At 26.7% G+C, this 20,245-nt stretch overlaps 2 protein-coding genes across 2 annotated transcripts; both read right to left on the bottom strand.

Moving 5' to 3' along the window:
- Nucleotides 1-29: 29 nt before the first annotated feature.
- Nucleotides 30-2,054, bottom strand: LOC136071650 (uncharacterized). The gene is made up of 2 exons (XM_065790386.1): nucleotides 963-2,054; nucleotides 30-740 (listed from the first exon to the last, which is right to left on the bottom strand). Exons 1-2 carry the CDS (start codon nucleotides 1,586-1,588, stop codon nucleotides 311-313), a joined length of 1,056 nt encoding a protein of 351 aa, XP_065646458.1. The 5' UTR covers nucleotides 1,589-2,054; the 3' UTR covers nucleotides 30-310.
- Nucleotides 1,622-10,782, bottom strand: LOC136075949 (piggyBac transposable element-derived protein 3-like). Its single transcript, XM_065789399.1, has 4 exons — nucleotides 10,330-10,782; nucleotides 9,240-10,283; nucleotides 4,234-4,315; nucleotides 1,622-2,034 (listed from the first exon to the last, which is right to left on the bottom strand). Exons 1-4 carry the CDS (start codon nucleotides 10,780-10,782, stop codon nucleotides 1,622-1,624), a joined length of 1,992 nt encoding a protein of 663 aa, XP_065645471.1.
- Nucleotides 10,783-20,245: the final 9,463 nt, after the last annotated feature.

The following is a 20,245-nucleotide window of genomic DNA, read 5'->3' as shown; positions in this document are numbered from 1 at the left end:
TAAATATATAATTAGAAATAAATTTTAAATCAATAATAAATGTAAAACCATAAATACATTTCAAAACTTTATTCATTAGATTACCATCAAAAACTAAAAGATCAGACCACTAAGTATTTAGTTTTTTTCTTTTTCTGCCCTCAATGTTTAATGAAACAATATCAGATGAATCATCAAGGGTCGTGACACCTTTCAAGAAACAGTTAGTTATTATTGAGATAACTTTTGTAATATCTATACTGTCAGTTTCTAAAGCAAATGGTGATGTTGAATGCAAGAATAAAAATAATTTCTTTAAATAAACACCGTATTAAAAACGTTTTTCAGACTTTGAAAAGCTGTTAAACAGTAAATAACAAAAACAAACAAACTGGAAAAGAGTATCACTAGGATAAGGCAAATTACCACGTGAAACATAATCTCTAAGTTCAGAACTAGCTGACTGTGATATTGTTGTATCAACTACACGCTGCGGATCGATCTTGTGCTGTACATAACCAACCATATAAAAAAGGGCAGCATTCTCCTTATCGTTAATAGACTCATTGTCTGCATTAATTAAACATTCTAAATAAATATTATCCATTAGATCCATTGTGCAACAGTCTGTATGTTTGCATGAGCAAAGAATGTCAGTTTCATCCAAAGAAACTAGTTTGCTGAATAATTTTAAACGCTGAAGGTGCAAACTGTTTAATACTTGTTCTGCTGAGATAAAATAATTTCCACAGCTTAGTTGTCTACAGAAAAGCAAAAAAAATTTACAAAAAGATAAAACCAAATTAATTGAGCGGAACCAAGTATTAAATTATAATTAAAACAGGCCATTGTCAAATAAAAACGTATTGTTAAACTTATGTATGTAAAATATGAATACTTTTAAATAAATAAATGAGAGAAATATTTTAGATTTTAAACTTATAATATTTTCTTAACTGTAACTAACACAAAAGAAATTTTACCTGTAGATGCTGAATTCACCTTTAAGATAATCTGTTTGAAAAATACCAGGAAGAACATATCGGTAATCTTCTAAAAGCAGTTTTTTTATTAATTCTACCAATCCTTGTAGGGTGTTAACTAAAGTATGTTTAGTTTCTGGTGTTAAAGTACTATAATGCTTAAATCGCTTTCCCTCTGACATCTTAGAAGTTGCATCAGCAAATGCTAAAATTTCTTTAAATCTAAAGTCATCGAGTGTCTGGAAAGAAGACCTATTGGTATCATTAAGTAAAACATCACAACCTTTCCTCTTTACAATTAGCATGCTCCATAATAAAACAATTGGTGCCAAAAAACAGGCAGTGTTCTTAAAATTAGCTAAATTCAATGCTGCAACGGTTTTTTCATTAAATACAGCAACCATGTTTTCAACATTTTGTCTATCAATCAAACTAGGGTACACTGACTTGCGTGAAAGCTTTGAAGTTTTGGCAACACACAATTTCTTTCTGTTATATAATTGAACATTGTGAGACCAATCACCAGAGAGAGGTTGATCATTAATTTTCAAACTAATTGTTTGCGTTTTTTCCGTAAACCAGTTACTCCTTATGCTTTTAAATAAGTGAACTTGGTCGTGTAGCATAATAACTGGTTTTTCTATTTCAATAACACCTTGTCATGGTAAACTCTTATTAGCAACAAAACTTTGGTAAACACTTCGACTTGTGGGATGGTTATCGGATAAGAGACACAATAATTCTCCTCCTGCATCAATTATTTGTTTAATAATGTTTATGATCAAATCGTGAAGAAAGTCTACTGATAGTTTGAATATTGGTGCAATTCTACAAACAAAAGAAGGTTTACCAAATATAGATTTAATCATAAAGACTAATAATGTTTTTGCGATTTTAGTGGGATTGTCCTCACCATATCCAATAAGGTGTCCTCCTCTGAAACTAACACTTGGTTTAATATAAATCTCATCAAAGAGAAGACAGCAAAACTTTTCAGAACTATTACAATTTTCAAAAACAACTTTGATTGTACCATTGCACTCTTTTTCATTTCCAATTTTTCCAACTCTTTCTAATTTTGAAATGAGAGTTTTTGGACAAAACAGATCTCTTAAGTGTTGATAACAATATCTGGAGGACAAAAACTGTTCAAGTACACGACGTATACATAAAGTAGAAAAGCGAAGTCAATTTGTAGAATAAGTGGTGAGACGTAGTTGTTCAATTAGGAAAAAAATTTCTTCAGAAGCTTATATCAAACTTAATACCTCATCTTTTATTTCAGGACTAGAGGTACAAACCCTTTTGACAATAGGTTCAAGCTGTGACCACCGAGTAAGACAATGAGAAAAACTGACAGTTCATAGCAGTTAACTTTTGTATGCCTACAGTAAATATTAACTTGACGTGAATGACAATTAATTTCAACAGAAAATATTTTTTCGGGCAGACATGATCGATAAACATAAAACAATATGACTTTTGAATTTTCAATGAATGCAAAGTATTGAGAATATCTAAATTAGAATTATTAGCAAGTAAACTTTAAATCAAAACAAACAAGTATCAGGAAACAAGGAAAAAATCATAAATGTTACCTTTTTTTTATTTCAGACAGCATTATTTCAACGTCATAAAATCTAATCAAATCAATTTGATTGAAATCATCCATTTTATCAGGTATTGCATTTCGTGATGTTAAAGAAATTTTTTTTATATTTGTAGATCTTGGTTGTGTTGAGGCTGTTTGACGTACCATTGAAGATGTACATCAAGGAAAAATAGATGGGGATCAATAGGAATTAAAAAAGACATGAATAAAATTAGTTATTTTATTACAATTACAATTTGTAAGATTTATTAATAAAATCAACTTTGAGGATGCTTACCTAAAACTTTGATCTAGGAGACTTGTGCATTTTGCAGCCTGCTGGCCAGTGTTTTTTACACACACACCCATATTCGAAGTTACTTTTTCCAACACATTTGGATTATATGACAACTAGTATTGTAACTTTTGTGTGTCAGTTGGAAACATGCAAACATGAAGTTTTTTTTCTGAAATTGATGTTAAACAATTTGTGGTACAATTAACTATTAAACATTTTCTTGACATGATTATAACTAATATAGTAACACCATTATTATTTATAATAAATATTTCCCATATTTCTATTGCATTGATCTATACTTTATCAGTATGATACTGATAAAAAATATATACATTATATGTGTAATATAAATTTATATCACTTTAACGTAATCTAGATTGTGAATATAATTAGATTAATGTAAGTTTTTTATAACTTTGTCAAACTAGCATCTTTGTCAAACTAGCATCGCCATTTACAATCGGCTCTGTTGTCGTTTTAGCATCGATTTGAAGTTTTGCGTCCTGTTATTTTAGTAGTCCCTGTAATACATAATAACATCAACCGCAATCAAATGGCTAAAAATTAAATAAAATGAAATGAATAAAAGGTTATTATTTATTTTTTTTTAGTTTATATTTGAACTTGATCATTTTTAATTTGCACAAAAATGAATTACATTCAAAACAAATAATACAGTATTGAAACACTAATGAAAAATAAAAGTTAAGTAACTTACTGCTAATCAGCGTCAATACTTTATTTTTTGGAGTCAGAAGAAAGATGAATTGCAAAAAACATTTTTTCTTTCAGTTAAGTTATAAACTTTCACGTTTTTTGTGTCTTCATGTGTCTTTATGTAGAAAATTATTAATTTTGCATTTTTTTTTTTTTTTTTTTTTTTTTTTAATTTTTTATTTTTTTAGGTGCCCCAAGAAGTCCTTACGGTCTTGTCACAGAGCAGTATGCTCTGTTAAAAGACCGTAAGATAGTCCTTACGGTCGTAAGACAAGAAGTCCTTACGGTCTTGTCACAGACAGTATGCTCTGTGACAAGACCTCTGAGGTCGTATCGAACCTCAATCTCGTGTTATAAAACAAGCGCTCTAACCACTGCGCTACGGTCGCATTTTTATTTAGATGCCGCAGGGTGAGCTTGCTTGGGAACGGGATCTCCTGCTCTATCATGCGGTTTATCAACTTTCAAATGAGGAGGCATATAAATATCTACACTTTATTTATTAGGTGGTATAAAATTTGGTTCGTTTTCATTATAAATTCTATTTTGATGTTGACTAATATTATTGAGTTTTTTATCGAAATAATTTTGAAGCATTTCATTTCCTTGAAAATTTTTATTTATAATTGTTCCGTTGTATAATAATATTTTATAATAATTACCTTCTTCGCCTATGTTGTTATTATTATATGCCTCCTCATTTGAAAGTTGATAAACGCTTTCTATTCCACTTTGATTTTCAGGCTGAAAGAATATAAAGAGTGGTGCAGAAAGAGAATTTATATGTTCGGTTCTCTATTGAACCCATGACTTTTAGTACAATTGACGTCATGGGAAAATCTTAGAAAAAAATATTATTTGATCAATTCTTATAAGAACTTCTATTATATTTCAGTTATTTGATTGAGTCTTCCAAACGATGTCTTTCAAACAAACGTGTAATCCCAATGACACTTGGTCTGACTTTCAAATACTGGTGCTTTTTTTTGACTTTACCAAGTTTTTAAAATTGATGAATACTTTTGTTACATTTTTATTGATAAAAGGCACAGAAATTTGATACAACTCAAAAATATTCTTGCTCTGTTGCATTTTAAAAACAAAAAAGTTTAGGTTTTTATAATAAATTTAGTACTTAAGTTTTTTTATCTGTTTAAATGTTTTTTGTAACGTATTTTACCTAGGCGTTAATGAAGTTTATATTGTACTAAAATGTAACTGATTCTTTAAAAATACTTCCTCTTACTATGGTGTCAAGATAAACTTCCAGAAACCAAGAAAACTAATAAGTTAACTTTGTAATTTTGATTTTGATAAAGTTTGATTTGTGTAATGAATATTAAGTTTTTTATATAAATCATTTGATATATATATATATATATATATATATATATATATATATATATATATATATATATATATATATATATATTATATATATATATATATATATATATATATATATATATATATATATTTATGCATATATACATATATATATATATATATATATATATATTTATGCATATATACATATATATATATATATATATATTTATGCATATCTACATATATATATATATATATATATATATATATATATATATATATATTTATGCATATATATATATATATATATATATATATATATATATATATATATATATATATACATTTATGCATATATACATATATATATATATATATATATATATGTATATATATATACATATATATATATATATATATATATATATATATATATATATATATATATATATGTATATATATATTCAATTTTGTTTTATGTATATATATATATATATATATATATATATATATATATATATATATATGTATATATATATTAAATTTTGTTTTATGTATATATATATATATATATATATATATATATATATAATATTTTTAATATATTTTATTTTATATATATATATATATATATATATATATATATATATATATATATATATATATATATATATACATATATATATGTATGTATATATAAATTCAATTTTAAATCAACACGACCCAAAGTGCTGGTTAAATAAATGGAATTTTTATAAAACTAAAGTCAAAAAATACAAACTTAAAAAAAATTATTTTTAATGAAATAAGTTTTTGTTTTTATTTTCGGCGTTTGATATTTTTATATTGAATTCTGTGTTATTTAAACAACTTTCAAATCAATACAGTTAATAATCCTTATTATTTTTATGTAATGCTAAATTTTAGAAAAGTTAACAAGTTGCGTGATTTCAAAACTTTACACTCAAGTTGTTTTGCAGCTTAACAGTTCATAAAAAATACTTTATTTATTTAAATTAACAGAACTTTACAAAACATCTCTATAGGCCAAATAATGCGTTATTATGACTGCCTATATATAAACATGAAAGTTCTTTAAAATTACACTTTACTTATTGTTTTAATTTCCCGTGACATCAATTAAAGAGTAAACCGTGGACGTTACACAGTTCCTAAAAAAACCGCGTCTGCAACGTTTTTATACTCAATAAATATTTTAACAACGCTAATTCATCTTTAACACGTCTTATAATTTCTTGTTGCGCACTGTGAACTACAATGACCACCAGGTTTGAAGTCTTCCCAGTTATAATTTTTTTTTGTTAAAAAATAACGTAGTAGTTAAATTAAGTAAGAGTATTAGGAATCTCATAAAAATGGGCTAAATAAACATTTTACACAATTTGATTTTGGATTAAAAGAAGAGGTACATAAGCAATGTTACTTAAATTTTTATATTTCACAAAATCTCAGGAAAATTCAAAATTAATCATACGTCTTTACCTATTTTTACTCTGTGCATGTGCATACTTGTAATATTAATTATTATTAGCTATACGGACCCGTAAAAATACGGGTCTGTGTAAGTCTATTCCACACCGACCTTTTCTATACTTTTTTCTTATATATGGTATATTAGGGTAATATGAGCACCTTAAGCGAATGTTGGATTATTTTCAAAAACAATTATGCTTGATCCAAAAGATTTACAAATAAACTATTTTTAGGGATCCCTACTCGTGATCAACTTTGATATTTGGGCAACCAAAATTTTTTCTTAAAAATACAGAGGTTTTAATAAAGTAGCAAAATTGCTCAAATTACACAACCTCTTGGTAATCTGAGCACTTTAAATTAGCTCAAAAAAAAATTTGTTTAATTTAAAAAATGCCAATCTAACAATTAGAACTACTTTTTGGAATATAATGATTCGTTTTTAATAAAACTTATCATTAAAAAATCAAAATTTTAACCACTTTTTGTTGAAATAGTACTACTTCGTTTTCCGTAACAACAACAGCAACAAAAAAGTTACTTTGTTACTTTTCCAATTTTATGAACTCAAATTTTTGAACGATAAAAATTCCGAATTTTTGAATTTAATGGGCAGAAAAAAATTTAGCATTGTTAAAACATTAAAATTTTTAACTATGTTAAAAGTTTTAATATTTTAACAATGCTAAATATTTAAACTATAAACTGAGTAAGTTCAATGAAAAACATTGGGTAATTTGAACATGCTTATATTACACAAAAATGGCATCTTTTAATATAGTCAAAACTATATGTTTTTCAAACAAAAATTGCATTGTTTTTCGAACAAAAATTGATTGAATTTTTAGCTGGCTTTTTTTTCTTTATAAAAAATAATATCCTTATTTTAGCACCATAATTTCGCGCCATAGATTTATTCATGCGTGGTGATATTATTTGAACAACGCAAAAAAATAAATAGCGTTTTAGTTAGATGATAGCCACTAATTTCTGCATATAAACTTACGCTGATTGGACAGATTTCTGTTATCACATCTATGCCACACTGATCATTACCATACGTATGCTTTGTTTACTTCAATATTTTTACTTAAAATAATTTATTTCAAAAAATTGCTTTAGGAGCAAAAAAATTACCATGCGCACCTCTCCGCATATCTAAAGAGTATAAGAGATTTATAATTAGGTTTGTTTTTCTCCTAAATCCATATTATTGATAGTTGAGTGGTTTAATATGACCTCCCTTTAGCATTTTAAATTTTTAATATTTTTCCATTTTGCTGTATTTATAGCAATGTTTGTAGCCAACTTTTTAATATAGTATATATCAATAATAATTGTAGCAACATTTACAGCAAAAAAATAATAGTATAGAAAAAAAAGGTTTTCTTATAGCTAAAATAAAATTTAAATTATATATTTTTTATCGATTATTTATAGACAATTGTTTTATATACTGCCTGCAAACTCAGCATATGCCAAAGACGTTTACACTTATAGACGTTTGTACATAACTCTATACAAATGTCAGAACTAAAAAGATTTTAGACCATTAAAAATTGTAGACTATAAAACGCTGAGGGATCGTCCATAAATTACACAAAGCTAAATTTATTTTCAAAAAAAAAACAGAGATCTTTTGTTCTCTGAGGCGGCAATTTTCTTAATGACCAATTTGGAGTTGTTATTTAACTTAGGACTTTTCGAGAGAAAACTTTTGATCTTTTTTGTTTTGTTTATTATAAAATTTAGCATTGCGAAGTTTTTGGACGATCGGTATTCTAAAATTTATAACGGGGGTGGGGTAAAATAGCTGTAATACTCTAAGTTTTCTTATCATGTCAATATTAAATAATTTTAACTTTTATTTATTTTTAAAAACCATAAATTTATAAAAATGGATTGTTATAAATATAAAATTAGAATTTTCAATTATGTTATTAATAAATAGATACTTTTTAAATCTCCTTAATGTTTAAAAATAATTTAATATAATATAGGGTAATATAAGTTAATATGAAATAATTAATTTAAAATAAGTTAATACAATAAAAGTTAGTATAAGTTAATATAAAGTTAAATTAAGTTAATAAGATGTTTTGAACTTGGCAATGTGTGTGTATATATATATATATATATATATATATATATATATATATATATATATATATATATATATATATATATATATATATATATATATATATATATATATATACATATGTATATATATATATATATGTTTATATTTGAAAAACTTTTGCTAGTTAAAATGCAGAACTAAACAACTTTATAGTTCTATAGATTTTATACTCTGTATAAAAACATGTTAAAAACTAGGCTTTGGCCGCAAGCGGAAGCAATCGCACATTTGTGACCACGCAAATTATATTTAACTGCGACAACCTGGCCACGGTATATTAGATGATTTAAGAACGTTTAACCCCTCACTGCATGATTTTTTTTTTTTAAGCAAAACTAAATTTTTTTATGTGTATTTTATAACCCAAAAACAAAATTTGCTTATGTTAAAATAAGATTTTGCTCTGAAATATGGTTTTTTATGATTTTAAAAATTGTATCATATGTGATACAGCATGCACATATGATACAGCATTATTAAAAAATTATAAAACTAAACTACGCTGGAAAGATGTATTTTCACAAAATAATTATACAAACTAAACATGCATGAATACAAAGAACTTTTAGACTTTTAGGTGTGGAAAATTTTGAAACAATTCCTTTCTATATTTAGGCAAAGTCCAACAAAAATTTTTTTACATTTTATATATGTTAAAGCTGAGCAGCCTCGTTGTTTACAATGACAACGAGAACTCTCTACAATCGGCCAATGCCCAACAGCATCAGTTTGAACACAAATATAAGTCATATGATGTCTAGGGCCTCTTTTTGCTGGACCACTAGATTTTATTTCAGAAGGACGTCCACGCTTTTTTATCCAATCTTTTGCTTTAGATGAAAGTAAATCAGCTACAATCAGTTTAAATTTTACTAAAGGAACTTTTGCACTTTTTTTATTCCAAAGTATCCACGCATTAACAATAGTCATATCAATGAGGTGAAAAAATATACGATGATACCATTTTTTAGAACGAATTTTGTTTCGATAATAACCCAACAGGGAGTCAAGTAAATCAACATCCCCCATGTGTTTATTATAAATTTGCACAACATTTGGACACGTAACCAGAATTTTTTTTCTTTCTGATTTTGAAAATCTTTTAACTTCTGTTGTTGGTTGGCTACCAACAAAATTTGATAACAAAGTTACCATTTTATTATCAAACCAGAACACAACAGATAATGTTACTCCTTCAATTACAGTCAATTGTTCAAAATAATACCCACGTTTTTTCTTTTTTAATTCTTTTTTTGGTGGTAAAGGGAATTTTTTCAATCGGTTTTGACGAACAGTTCCTACCATAAGTACACATTGACTATGCAAATAAATTTGTAATGGTATACTGTTAAACCAGTTATCAACATACAATTTGTAATTACAATTGCAAGGAATAGTGCGTGCAAGTCTTATAACAACATTTCCACTAGCACCAATATCAGGTTCATTCTCGACACACACATTGTCAGACTTTCCAGTGAACAATTCAAAATTATAGCTAAACCCTGAAACACCACTAAGAACAAATACTTTATATCCCCATTTATGTGGCTTCTTTGGGTTATACTGTTTTAGTGAGCTACGTCCTTTAAATGGAATAATTTGCTCATCCACTGCTAAGTTTTCTTCAATTGGAATGTTTTTAAGACGTTCAACAAGCTTTGTAATCAAGGGTCTTACTTTGTGTAATTTGTCTCCACAAGTTGCTTCGTTATTGTTCGAAAAATGCAAAAAACGCTTTATCTCCTCAAATGAATTGAGACTTATTATTTCTGCGGTATTGTTTTATTGCAAGTGAAGATGACCAATAATCTCTAGTTGCAGGAAGTTTTATGATCGACATGAATAAAGTAGAAGCAATAAATTTTTCTATATCACTAGCAGTACATTTTAATGGTTTTTCTGGTCTTGTTTGCACTGAATACAATGAAGTATAGAATGCAATGTCACACAGAAGCTCTTTTGGAAAAAGATGAAAAGAGAAACCAAGTTCTGATCCCAGATCGCTAATATGCTCTTCAAGGGTAAAATTTGCATTTTTTACTATTTCAACATTGTCTTTAAGCAAGTGTCCTTGTTTCCATATTGGAAATACTTTTTTCTTTTTTGTCATTAAAGTAGGCGTAACAGATTCATTGTCACTTTGTTCGGATTCACTACTACATTGATCTTCTTCATTTTCACTGCTTGGTTCATAAATTTCATTTGCTATTTTTGTAATATTGAAATCAATTGTTTGAGTCATTATCATCAGATAGACAGTCATCTAAACCTCCATCTACAGGTAGTGGAACATAATTTTTCCTTCCTACGCATGAAGAAGTTTTTCCATAAAAGGAATCAGAAGTGATTGCTAAAAATCCAAAACAAACTTTTATCAAGTGTAATTTTATTTTAATATTTAAATAATACTTAACTCAATTTGACTAATTTTTTACTTTAATATTATTCATTAAGTGTCACAGATATCAAAACATTTAAATTACTTACAAAATAATAAATAAAATTATATTTACGTAAATAAAACGTAAACACATGCTGTATCATATCTGATACAATTGCATATAACCAAACTTCATATTTTTTCAAACTTCAGAAAACTCCAAACTAACTTTGTAACTTAAAAGAGACATGGATATTTATATTTTAATTTTTTAATCTTAGTTGTTTTACAATTTATGAGCATAATTTAGCTGAAGAACTCACCAGAGTTACTTACATTACCTCCACACGCCATTTTATTGATTTAAATAAAAAATCAAGAATGCAAATAATATTTGTGGAAAGTTACATGGTTAAACTTGAAAAGAAATTATTATAGTTTATATTTGATAAAAGTATTCTGTTTAAATCATAGCGCGTTTAACCACACTATCTTTAAATTTAAACTGTATCATTTATGATACTCCATGCGGTAAGGGGTTAAATTTATGTATTTTCAAAACTTTTTGACACGCAAAAATAATTAAAATTGAAAATAATCCATTGTAATCGAATGATGTAATATTAGCAAAGCGCTGTTAAATTAAGCGATACTTTACTATTATTGATCGTTTATAAAAATAAAACTTTTATTTTATTTTGTAAATATATATATATATATATATATATATATATATATATATATATATATTATATATATATATATATATATATATATATATATATACTTTTTTTGTTCTTTTTCTAAACTTTTTCGTAAACCGTGGTACAATAAAATCGTTAACATTTAAATAATATAACCATACAATAAGAACTAAGTAAAAGATAATACAGCTATACAGGTATTTAATTTTATAAAAAGAACGTGAAGACTAGCAGAAGACTGTCAGGTCTTGTCATCGAGAACCGCTCGTAATTTACAATCTCAATAAATCATAATTAAATAAAGTCGTAGATCTCTGTAAAAAGTTAACAGCATAAATACATCAAATAATACATGAAATTATTAAACGTTTAAAAATATAAAAATGTATTAACCAGAGACAAAATGATTTCTTTAACTTTATTTTTAAGTGAGAGGTAACTCCATTCCAGAGAAAAATCGAAATGTTTTAAAACTATTTTATTCTAAACAGAAGCTCCGCGAAATGCAATAATTGTTTTTCTAAAATTAGTTTGATAAAAAGGTTGCCGAACTAAATGGTCATATCTTAAATTGTATTTGTTTTTGTATTTCAAGGCATATAATTTAAGGAAAGAAACTGTGGAGGAATTTATTTTTTATTTGTACATAAAACAATGAGTATTAAAAACATTGGTTGATATATATTAAAAATTTTCATTTCAGATAAAAGAGACCTGGCATGAGTAAATCTATCTTTAAAACTGATAAGACGAGAAACATGCTTCTGCTGACGATAAAGAGGTCCAGTTTACTTTAATTGGCACTTCACCAAGCAATATTTGCATTGTTTAAATGACAATGGATAAAAGAAAAATATAGTTGTGTTAAACTTTGTTTATTTAAAGCATTTCTAGCCATATACATTACTTCTATACTTTTAGCAACTTTGTTGTACAAAAACATTAGTGTGATATTTCCAGCTTAGGTTTTCATCAACATGAACATCTAAAAAGTTAGTATTTATTTCTCCTTTTATTTGGATTTTTTCTACAAAAAGTAAGGGCAAGTTGGGAGACAGTAGTTTCTTTTTAGAAGTCGGATGAAAGAGTGATCATTTTGTTTATCCACATTAAGTGACAATTTATTCATTTTAAATCATTTGCTAATTCAATGTTCATAGTTTGAAATAATATTAGAATACTTTTATGAGATAAAAAGAGAGTGTCATCAGCAAACATGACAGTCATTAAACAAGACGCTTTAGGGAGATCATTGATGGAGATTAAAAAACAAAGTGATCCAAGTATAGAGCCCTGGGGAACTTCACAGGTTATATTTAATAAAATAGTTGTACCAGTTTCATTACTACAAACAAACTGTTTACGGTTGTTTAAATAACTTTTAAGAATCATTAAACATTCCCTCTCATTCCATAGTATTCCATTTTTTTAAGGAGAATTCAATGATCAATAATGTCAAACGCTTTTGATAAATCTATGAAAATTCTCTGCGTATATTGGGGCTTTTTAAAAGTTTCAGCTATACTGCGAGTAATTTGGAGTACTGCATGTTATGTCGAGTTATTTTTTATTGAACCCGTATTGATTGATATATTGTATATTATTTAAGAAAAGGCGATTATAAATAACGCTATATAAAATTCCTTCTAAAACTTTAGAAAAAACAGAAAGAACAGAAATAGGGCGGTAATTTGCAACATTGGTTAGATTGCCTATCTTAAAAATTGGAGTGACTTTAGCTATTTTTAAATGATCTGGAAATATTACTTGTTTTATTGAACAATGAAAAACTTTATATAGTACATCTTTTAAGGGTTCATACAAGTCGATGACAACATTACTATTAATTCCATCGTGACTAACAGATTTATTTTTTATAAGCATTTTAAAAGGTTTTTCAAATTCCTTAAAGGAAAGTTCATAAGATGTTAAGGTTGACGATATCGGAAAATCATAAGCATTTACTTTGTTAATCACGAAAGGAATATTCTTAGCAAAATTTGGGCTAACTGATAAAAAATATTTGTTTAACTCATAACAAATCACAGTTGAATCAGAGGAAAAATTATCGTTAATTTTTAAAGTTTAGTTTCTAATAATTTTCATGCAATTTTTATTATTTATTGCAAATGTTTATTTCATACATCACTAATGTATGAAATAAACATTTGTTCATATGTACAGAATGTACAACAGTAATAAAAATCTTTGATATAAATACAGTTAACCTGTAAATTAACGGATACAAAATCAAAGTTTTGTAAATGATATCATTGTATAGAGATTTTTTGCTAATAATTACTATTTGTAATTATTAGCAAAAAAGTTTTGCTAATAATTACAAATAGTAAATCTAGTAAATCCAGCTGCTCAGTTTTGCAGAAGAACAGATTTTTTTGGGAATACTCTTGCCCCAAACAATTTAAAATCAAAATATGCTCCATTGCTAACCACTAACACTCATATAAGATTCATTAATAACCAGCTTAAAAAAATGACTTCTGCTTGTCTTGATGCTGTGAAATTTGTCTTGAAGCGACAATATAAAAGGTATTTCTCACTTTCTATTACACTAAAGACACTCTAGACACTAAAGGAGGTAAGAGGCGCAAAAGGGAGGAACTTGGTAGATATATCTTAATGATGTTGTAAATTTGTTTTTTTAAATGGTTTTTTACTAAATGAACACTATTTTTTATAATTTTTTTTAAACTTATTTCATATTAAAAATTTTAAAAATTTAATTTACCAGCTTCATCCACATCATCACTGCCATCTGGCACCCAGAGTGGAAACCAAGACCTCCCTGGTAAGTTTTTTACTGTGTTTTAATTTTTGTTTTTCATTTTAATTTTTCGAACACTCATTTAATATTTTTGTTTTAAATATAGACTTGTCTAGGAGTGATTTCTTGGTTTGGCGCCAAAGCCACCCTGGGCCTAAATCAAAAAAGGCCTTCCGCATATGGGCCTGATGATCGAAGAGGGATTGCAGAGGATTTAGGAATCTAGTTATTAATTACTATAAATATACTTATTAATAAGTTTATATAGATTCACTTAGCTGAATCTATATACACTTCTTGATAGGTGTATGTATAGTGTGTATGTATATATTTATTAAGTTGATACTTGTATATAATCTTTTTGTATATTAATTTTTGTATATAGTTGAGTTTGATTTTTTTATGAAAAATTTGTGTTTTATATAAATACTATTTATTACTACAAAAAAATAATGTTTAAGTTTTAACCCACCCTACCCAAGGTGTGAGAGGTGTAGAGCTTCCAAATAATACCCTCTTGCACCCTTTTCACGCATTTATCCCTAAAACCTTTCTTTCTTTTGATACTAAGTTGCATGCATTTTTATATGAAGATACAAAGTAATAATATTGATATTGGGTCAGAGGGTGCGCCCGAAACCAAAAGGACTTCTAGCCTATCAACCTAAAGTATCCAAATCATATTTGATGGTACCCTGTTAGAATATATTAAAAAATACAAAAAAAAATTATGAATTTCAATTAAATAATAATATTTTCTTTTAAAAAATCTACATTTTTCAATATAATAGAATTTTGTAGATGCCCCTCTAGTGCCCTTTGTACACCCTTTGTATATATATATATATATATATATATATACATATATATATTGCGCTTTGTGAGACCTATCTTTTGATACCAAGTTTTATGTATTTCGATAAGAATTGACCAAGTTATGACGTGTTAAGTTAAAAAAACAACGAATTTGATCACAGTTTCTTCAAAAAGTTCATATATCAAAAATTCGGTACTCAAAATGCTATAACTTTTTGTAGAATTGTTCAATTTTGATAATTTTTTCACCTTTAAAATACTGAATTAAAAGCCTTTCCAATGATATATAACATTCTAGTGTTTAATTAATTTAAAAATTTCATATCACGTACCTAAAATTATATATAAATGAATTATATATACAAATATATATCATTATAAATAATATAATTAATATATTTTATGTAATATATTATATATAAATATTATATATAATAAATATATATAATTATATATTAATTTATATATAAGTTATAATTATTAATAATAGCTTATACTTACAATACTTATACTTGTAAATACATATAATAGTTGCCTTATGTTTACAATACTAAAAAAAAAAATTTTTTTATGAACTTTTCCATTCAAACTTTAATTATAAAACTTTACATTAACCTGAAAACTTTAACATAAATAACAATAACTAAAAAAATTTATTAAATAGATCATGACCATATGCTTATTTATTATAACTGAGTTATAGTAAGTTAAACATTGTTTTTGTTTTCCATAACTTAATTTTAAAATGTTGGAATCAAAGTTTTAAGTTCTAGGTCATAGGTCTTATATGATATGTATCTTATGTATATCTTGTATTTTGCAGCATGTTTAAAAATATTTCTGCTTGGTACACTCTGTCTGTTAACAATATTTGCATACTGATATGAGTAAAAGTGACTTCAACAATTAGAATGTATTTTTTAAAAATATTAGTAAATATAACTACAATAATAATGCTAATAATTTTTATTTATTAGAATTAAAGAGAGACTTATGTATGATAGGATTGAATGAACTTTGGGAGACAAATATAATAATTGGAGTGAATGTTACCTTTGTTTATTACCGCAATTAGAGTAATAAGAAAATATTTATAAAAGTTATTAGAAAATATAACTTTTATCTACAGAATATTCCGCAAAAGTCAATATTTTCTTAAGTATCAAATATTATAAAAAAAATAGTATTTAAAAAATGCATGTGTTATAAAATACAAAAATAAGTATGAAAAAACACATGTATTACAATAAAGTATATACATCACATTAACTATGTTGTCTGTATTTTAGGGGTTGCAATTGATATTTCAGCTTCAGTTTTAAATTCATTAAATTAAAGCTGAAGCTGATTAAGTCAGTTTAATCAGCTTGATAGCTAATAGTAAAAGAGAATAATACTCCATAAATATTTTATATTAAAAAAACATGTAGGGAATTATTCAATGAAAATCTAAAATATTGACAAAATTTAAACATAGATGTAAAAATTCCATGTATGTTTAAATTTTAATTCCATTTTTGATTATCTGCATAATTTTTAGGTAGAGTACAAAAAATGATGGTTTTATCTATCATAATAGTGAGTATAAAATCAATCTTACTATTATCATATGTGATGCACCAGCTAGAGCATTTGTTAAGTGTATTAGGGGTTCAATGGTTATAAATGATATAAGCGTTGTGATCAGAAAGGAGAGCGGTGTGGCAAAATAATAATCCTACATATTTCATCATATTAGGCACTGATTCAGACTTTTGTCATCAAAAGCGTTCTGAACATATTAGTGGTGTGTTAAATGGAATTAAATTTTGGCATGGTGACAAAGTTTCCTCTAGATTTTATGCATCTAGTATGCTTAGGGGTATGCAAAGACTCATCAACTTATGGTTAAATGGCCGAAATGTTGTAAATTGTCTCAGATTACAGTCAATACTTTATCTGGTGGATTGTTCCAGATATGTTGTTACATTCCAAGAAAATTTCTAGAAAGGTCTTAATTAGATATTAAAAAATGGAAAGCTACTGAACATAGACTTCTTTTAGTATACACTGGGTCAGTTGTTTAAAGGGATGATTTAGCCAAAAATTTATTCAAAATTTTTAGTACTTTCAGTTGCAGTTCAAATTTTATGTTTTATTTTATTGAGAAAATATGTTGATTTTGCTTGTCAGTTACTTATTTTGTGAAGTTACTTGGTGAACTTTATGGTAAGGATCAACTAGTTTATAATGTCCATTCTTTAATACATTTAGGAAATGATATAGTTAAATTTTATGTACTTGATAGATGTCCCTCGTTCAAATACAAAACTTATCCAGATCAATTAAAAGAGCTTGTTCAAAGAACAAAGGGTTGCTCAAATAAACACGTACAAGGGTATAAGCAGAAGTTTAGTGTTCCTTTTTTTGATGGATCAGTAACCATTGCATTGAGACACTGTTTACAATTTATAATTATCAAGGTTTAGAATGTTTTATTTCAGGTAATGAAGGTGATAATTGCTTTGAAATTACAAAAAAAAAAATTTAGTTAAAAAGGATTTAAAAAGCAGATAAATTCTGTGACGAATAGGTTATGTTTGAGGAAATTGCTGCTTTTAGTTGTCTTATATGCATATAAAACGACTAAAAAGCTGGAAAATATATATATATATATATATATATATATATATATATATATATATATATATATATATATATATATATATATATATATTAATATATATATATATATATATATATACACATATAGCGGGTTGCATAAATATAGAGTCACTACTTTGTTTGTGTGAAATTTTTGTTTTTTTCACAATTAGTTTTGAAACCAACTAATTAATAGGATTAAAAGCGTATTAAATGTCTTCATTAATTGATTCTCTATCGAATGGTATATAATTGGAACTCGTTATGTTAACCAGTCTTGTGTAATTAAAAATTTAATTAGAGCATACCTGTATTTTTAATATTGAAAAAATATAGATCAAACTAAAATTTAACGACTTAAGTTGAAACATCACAACGAAATGTTACCTGGGCGATCTAAAATTTGGTGATTGATTTCTTTCGAACTATATAAATGTTTTTGCGAAAATAAAAAAAAATATCTATTTTATATCTTTAGTTATTCGCATTGGTAATTATTTTGGTATTAGTAACAAAATTCTCAAATTTCTTACTGCGATTTTGCTGAACTGAAGGGTTCACAAATATGCATGGTAACGTTAGTGTTAGTAGTTGGTCTGTACAAAGATGCCTTAAGAAGAAAGGCTGAGATTGCTATGTCGCTGCTCGAAAACCACTTTTGCATGTCTCAGATTGCCTAAAAAGATTAAAGTGGTGTAAAGAAAGACTTCACTAGTCTGTACAAGACTCGGCTAAAGTTATTTTCAGCGATGAATCTAATTTTGCAGTGATAAATTGCAAGTCAAGAATAATCATCAAGAGGCTGGCAGGTAAAAAGTTCAAAGGGTGTTTTTGTGTACCAAGGATACAAGGGGGAGGAGGATCAGTTGGAGTATGGGAATGCTTCTCCCATAAAGGAATATGGTCATTTAACAATATATATTGGCAGAATTAACCAGAACAACTACAAAGAGACCCTCGAAAGTAAACTTTTGCCAACAGCCAGAGCTTTTCATGGAAGACAATAACAATGGATTTTTCAGCACGATGGTGCTACGGCTCACACTGCAATCTCAGTTAAAGAGTGGCTTGATTGGCAAAACTTACGGTTATGCCTTGGCTCGTTCTTCAGATCTCAATCCCATTGAGAACATTTGGGCGTCGATAGGCAAGAGATTGGTCAAAGAAAGCATAGTCAGTGTTGCACAATTACAGCAGGCATTAGAAAGGCTTTGGAAAGAATTTGCAAGAGAATTATTCATCCATCTAGTAAATCTATGCCTAGACGTGTTTGTGCATGTGTGAAAGTTTTTTCCAAAAAAAAATCTTAAATTTTTTTTTTTGAAAAAACTTTTTTTCTTGTTTTGTTTAAAAAATCACTGTTAATAAAATTTAAAACAATTTAAACTTTTTTGTTTGCTTAAAATTTTCAAAAAACATTGGAAAATCATTTTAAAATCAATTGACAAATATTTTTTGTGTTTAAACGATTCTTTGTGGTTGACATAACGTTTTTTCAATTCCCCTCGGTTAAGCCAATATATTGTTTATCAGGGTTATTTTGTGAGGAAACAATGTACTTGTAAATTACATTTTTCGAAAGGCATTTAGAGGGCAATCTATTTTTTGTTTACAATTACAATAATAAGTTTTTTTGTCATTTATATGTTCGTTTTTATCAATTAACGCGTAGTTGTGGCCTTTTATAATTCTTTCTAAATTTTTTGAACAACTATAACTTACTTTAATAGTATTTCTGTTAAAAATCTTATTGTAATTTATTAGAGGGAGGAAAATGTTTGTCTACTAATTTTAGAAAAATTTTACCTATATTTGTTGAAACATTTTTGCTGTACGGGAGGTTGAACCAAATTATGTTTCTATTTCTATTACGCTTTTTTGCAATTTTCTTTTCAAATTTTAGCTCGAAATTTTGAAAGCCACTTTTTTTAAGGGCATCTTCATAAACGCGTTTAGAGGAGTTAAAAATATTTTCATTAGAAGAGTTTTGGTTAGGCCTATTGTTAATTGAAATTGGAAATTGCTTTAGAATTTTGAGGGGGATGGTTGGAATTCACATTAATATACAATAATTCGTCATTAGGCTTTTTGTAGGGCTAACAGGAACTTTCTGAGAGGTTAAATGCGACATCAAGAAAGTTCACTGTTTAAATTTATGTTTGCTTCAATTTGGAAGCAAATGTTTTTGAAAAACTTTAATAATATCTTTTCTAATTTTATAGAGTTGTGGCCCTGATTTTAAACCATCGTCGCGATAAAGACCTAATTGATTAATTTGAATTATTTTAGCTAGGGTATTTAAAATATATAAACCTACAAATTCGCAAACTTCTGCTCCGTCGTAACTTCCCATTGTTACATTCGTGCGTGGATTTTT

Source organism: Hydra vulgaris, chromosome 02 (genome assembly GCF_038396675.1).
Source record: "Hydra vulgaris chromosome 02, alternate assembly HydraT2T_AEP".
NCBI lineage: Eukaryota > Metazoa > Cnidaria > Hydrozoa > Anthoathecata > Hydridae > Hydra > Hydra vulgaris.
The sequence above is the reverse complement of the archived record's forward strand: the minus strand, read 5'-3'. Positions and strand labels throughout refer to the sequence as shown.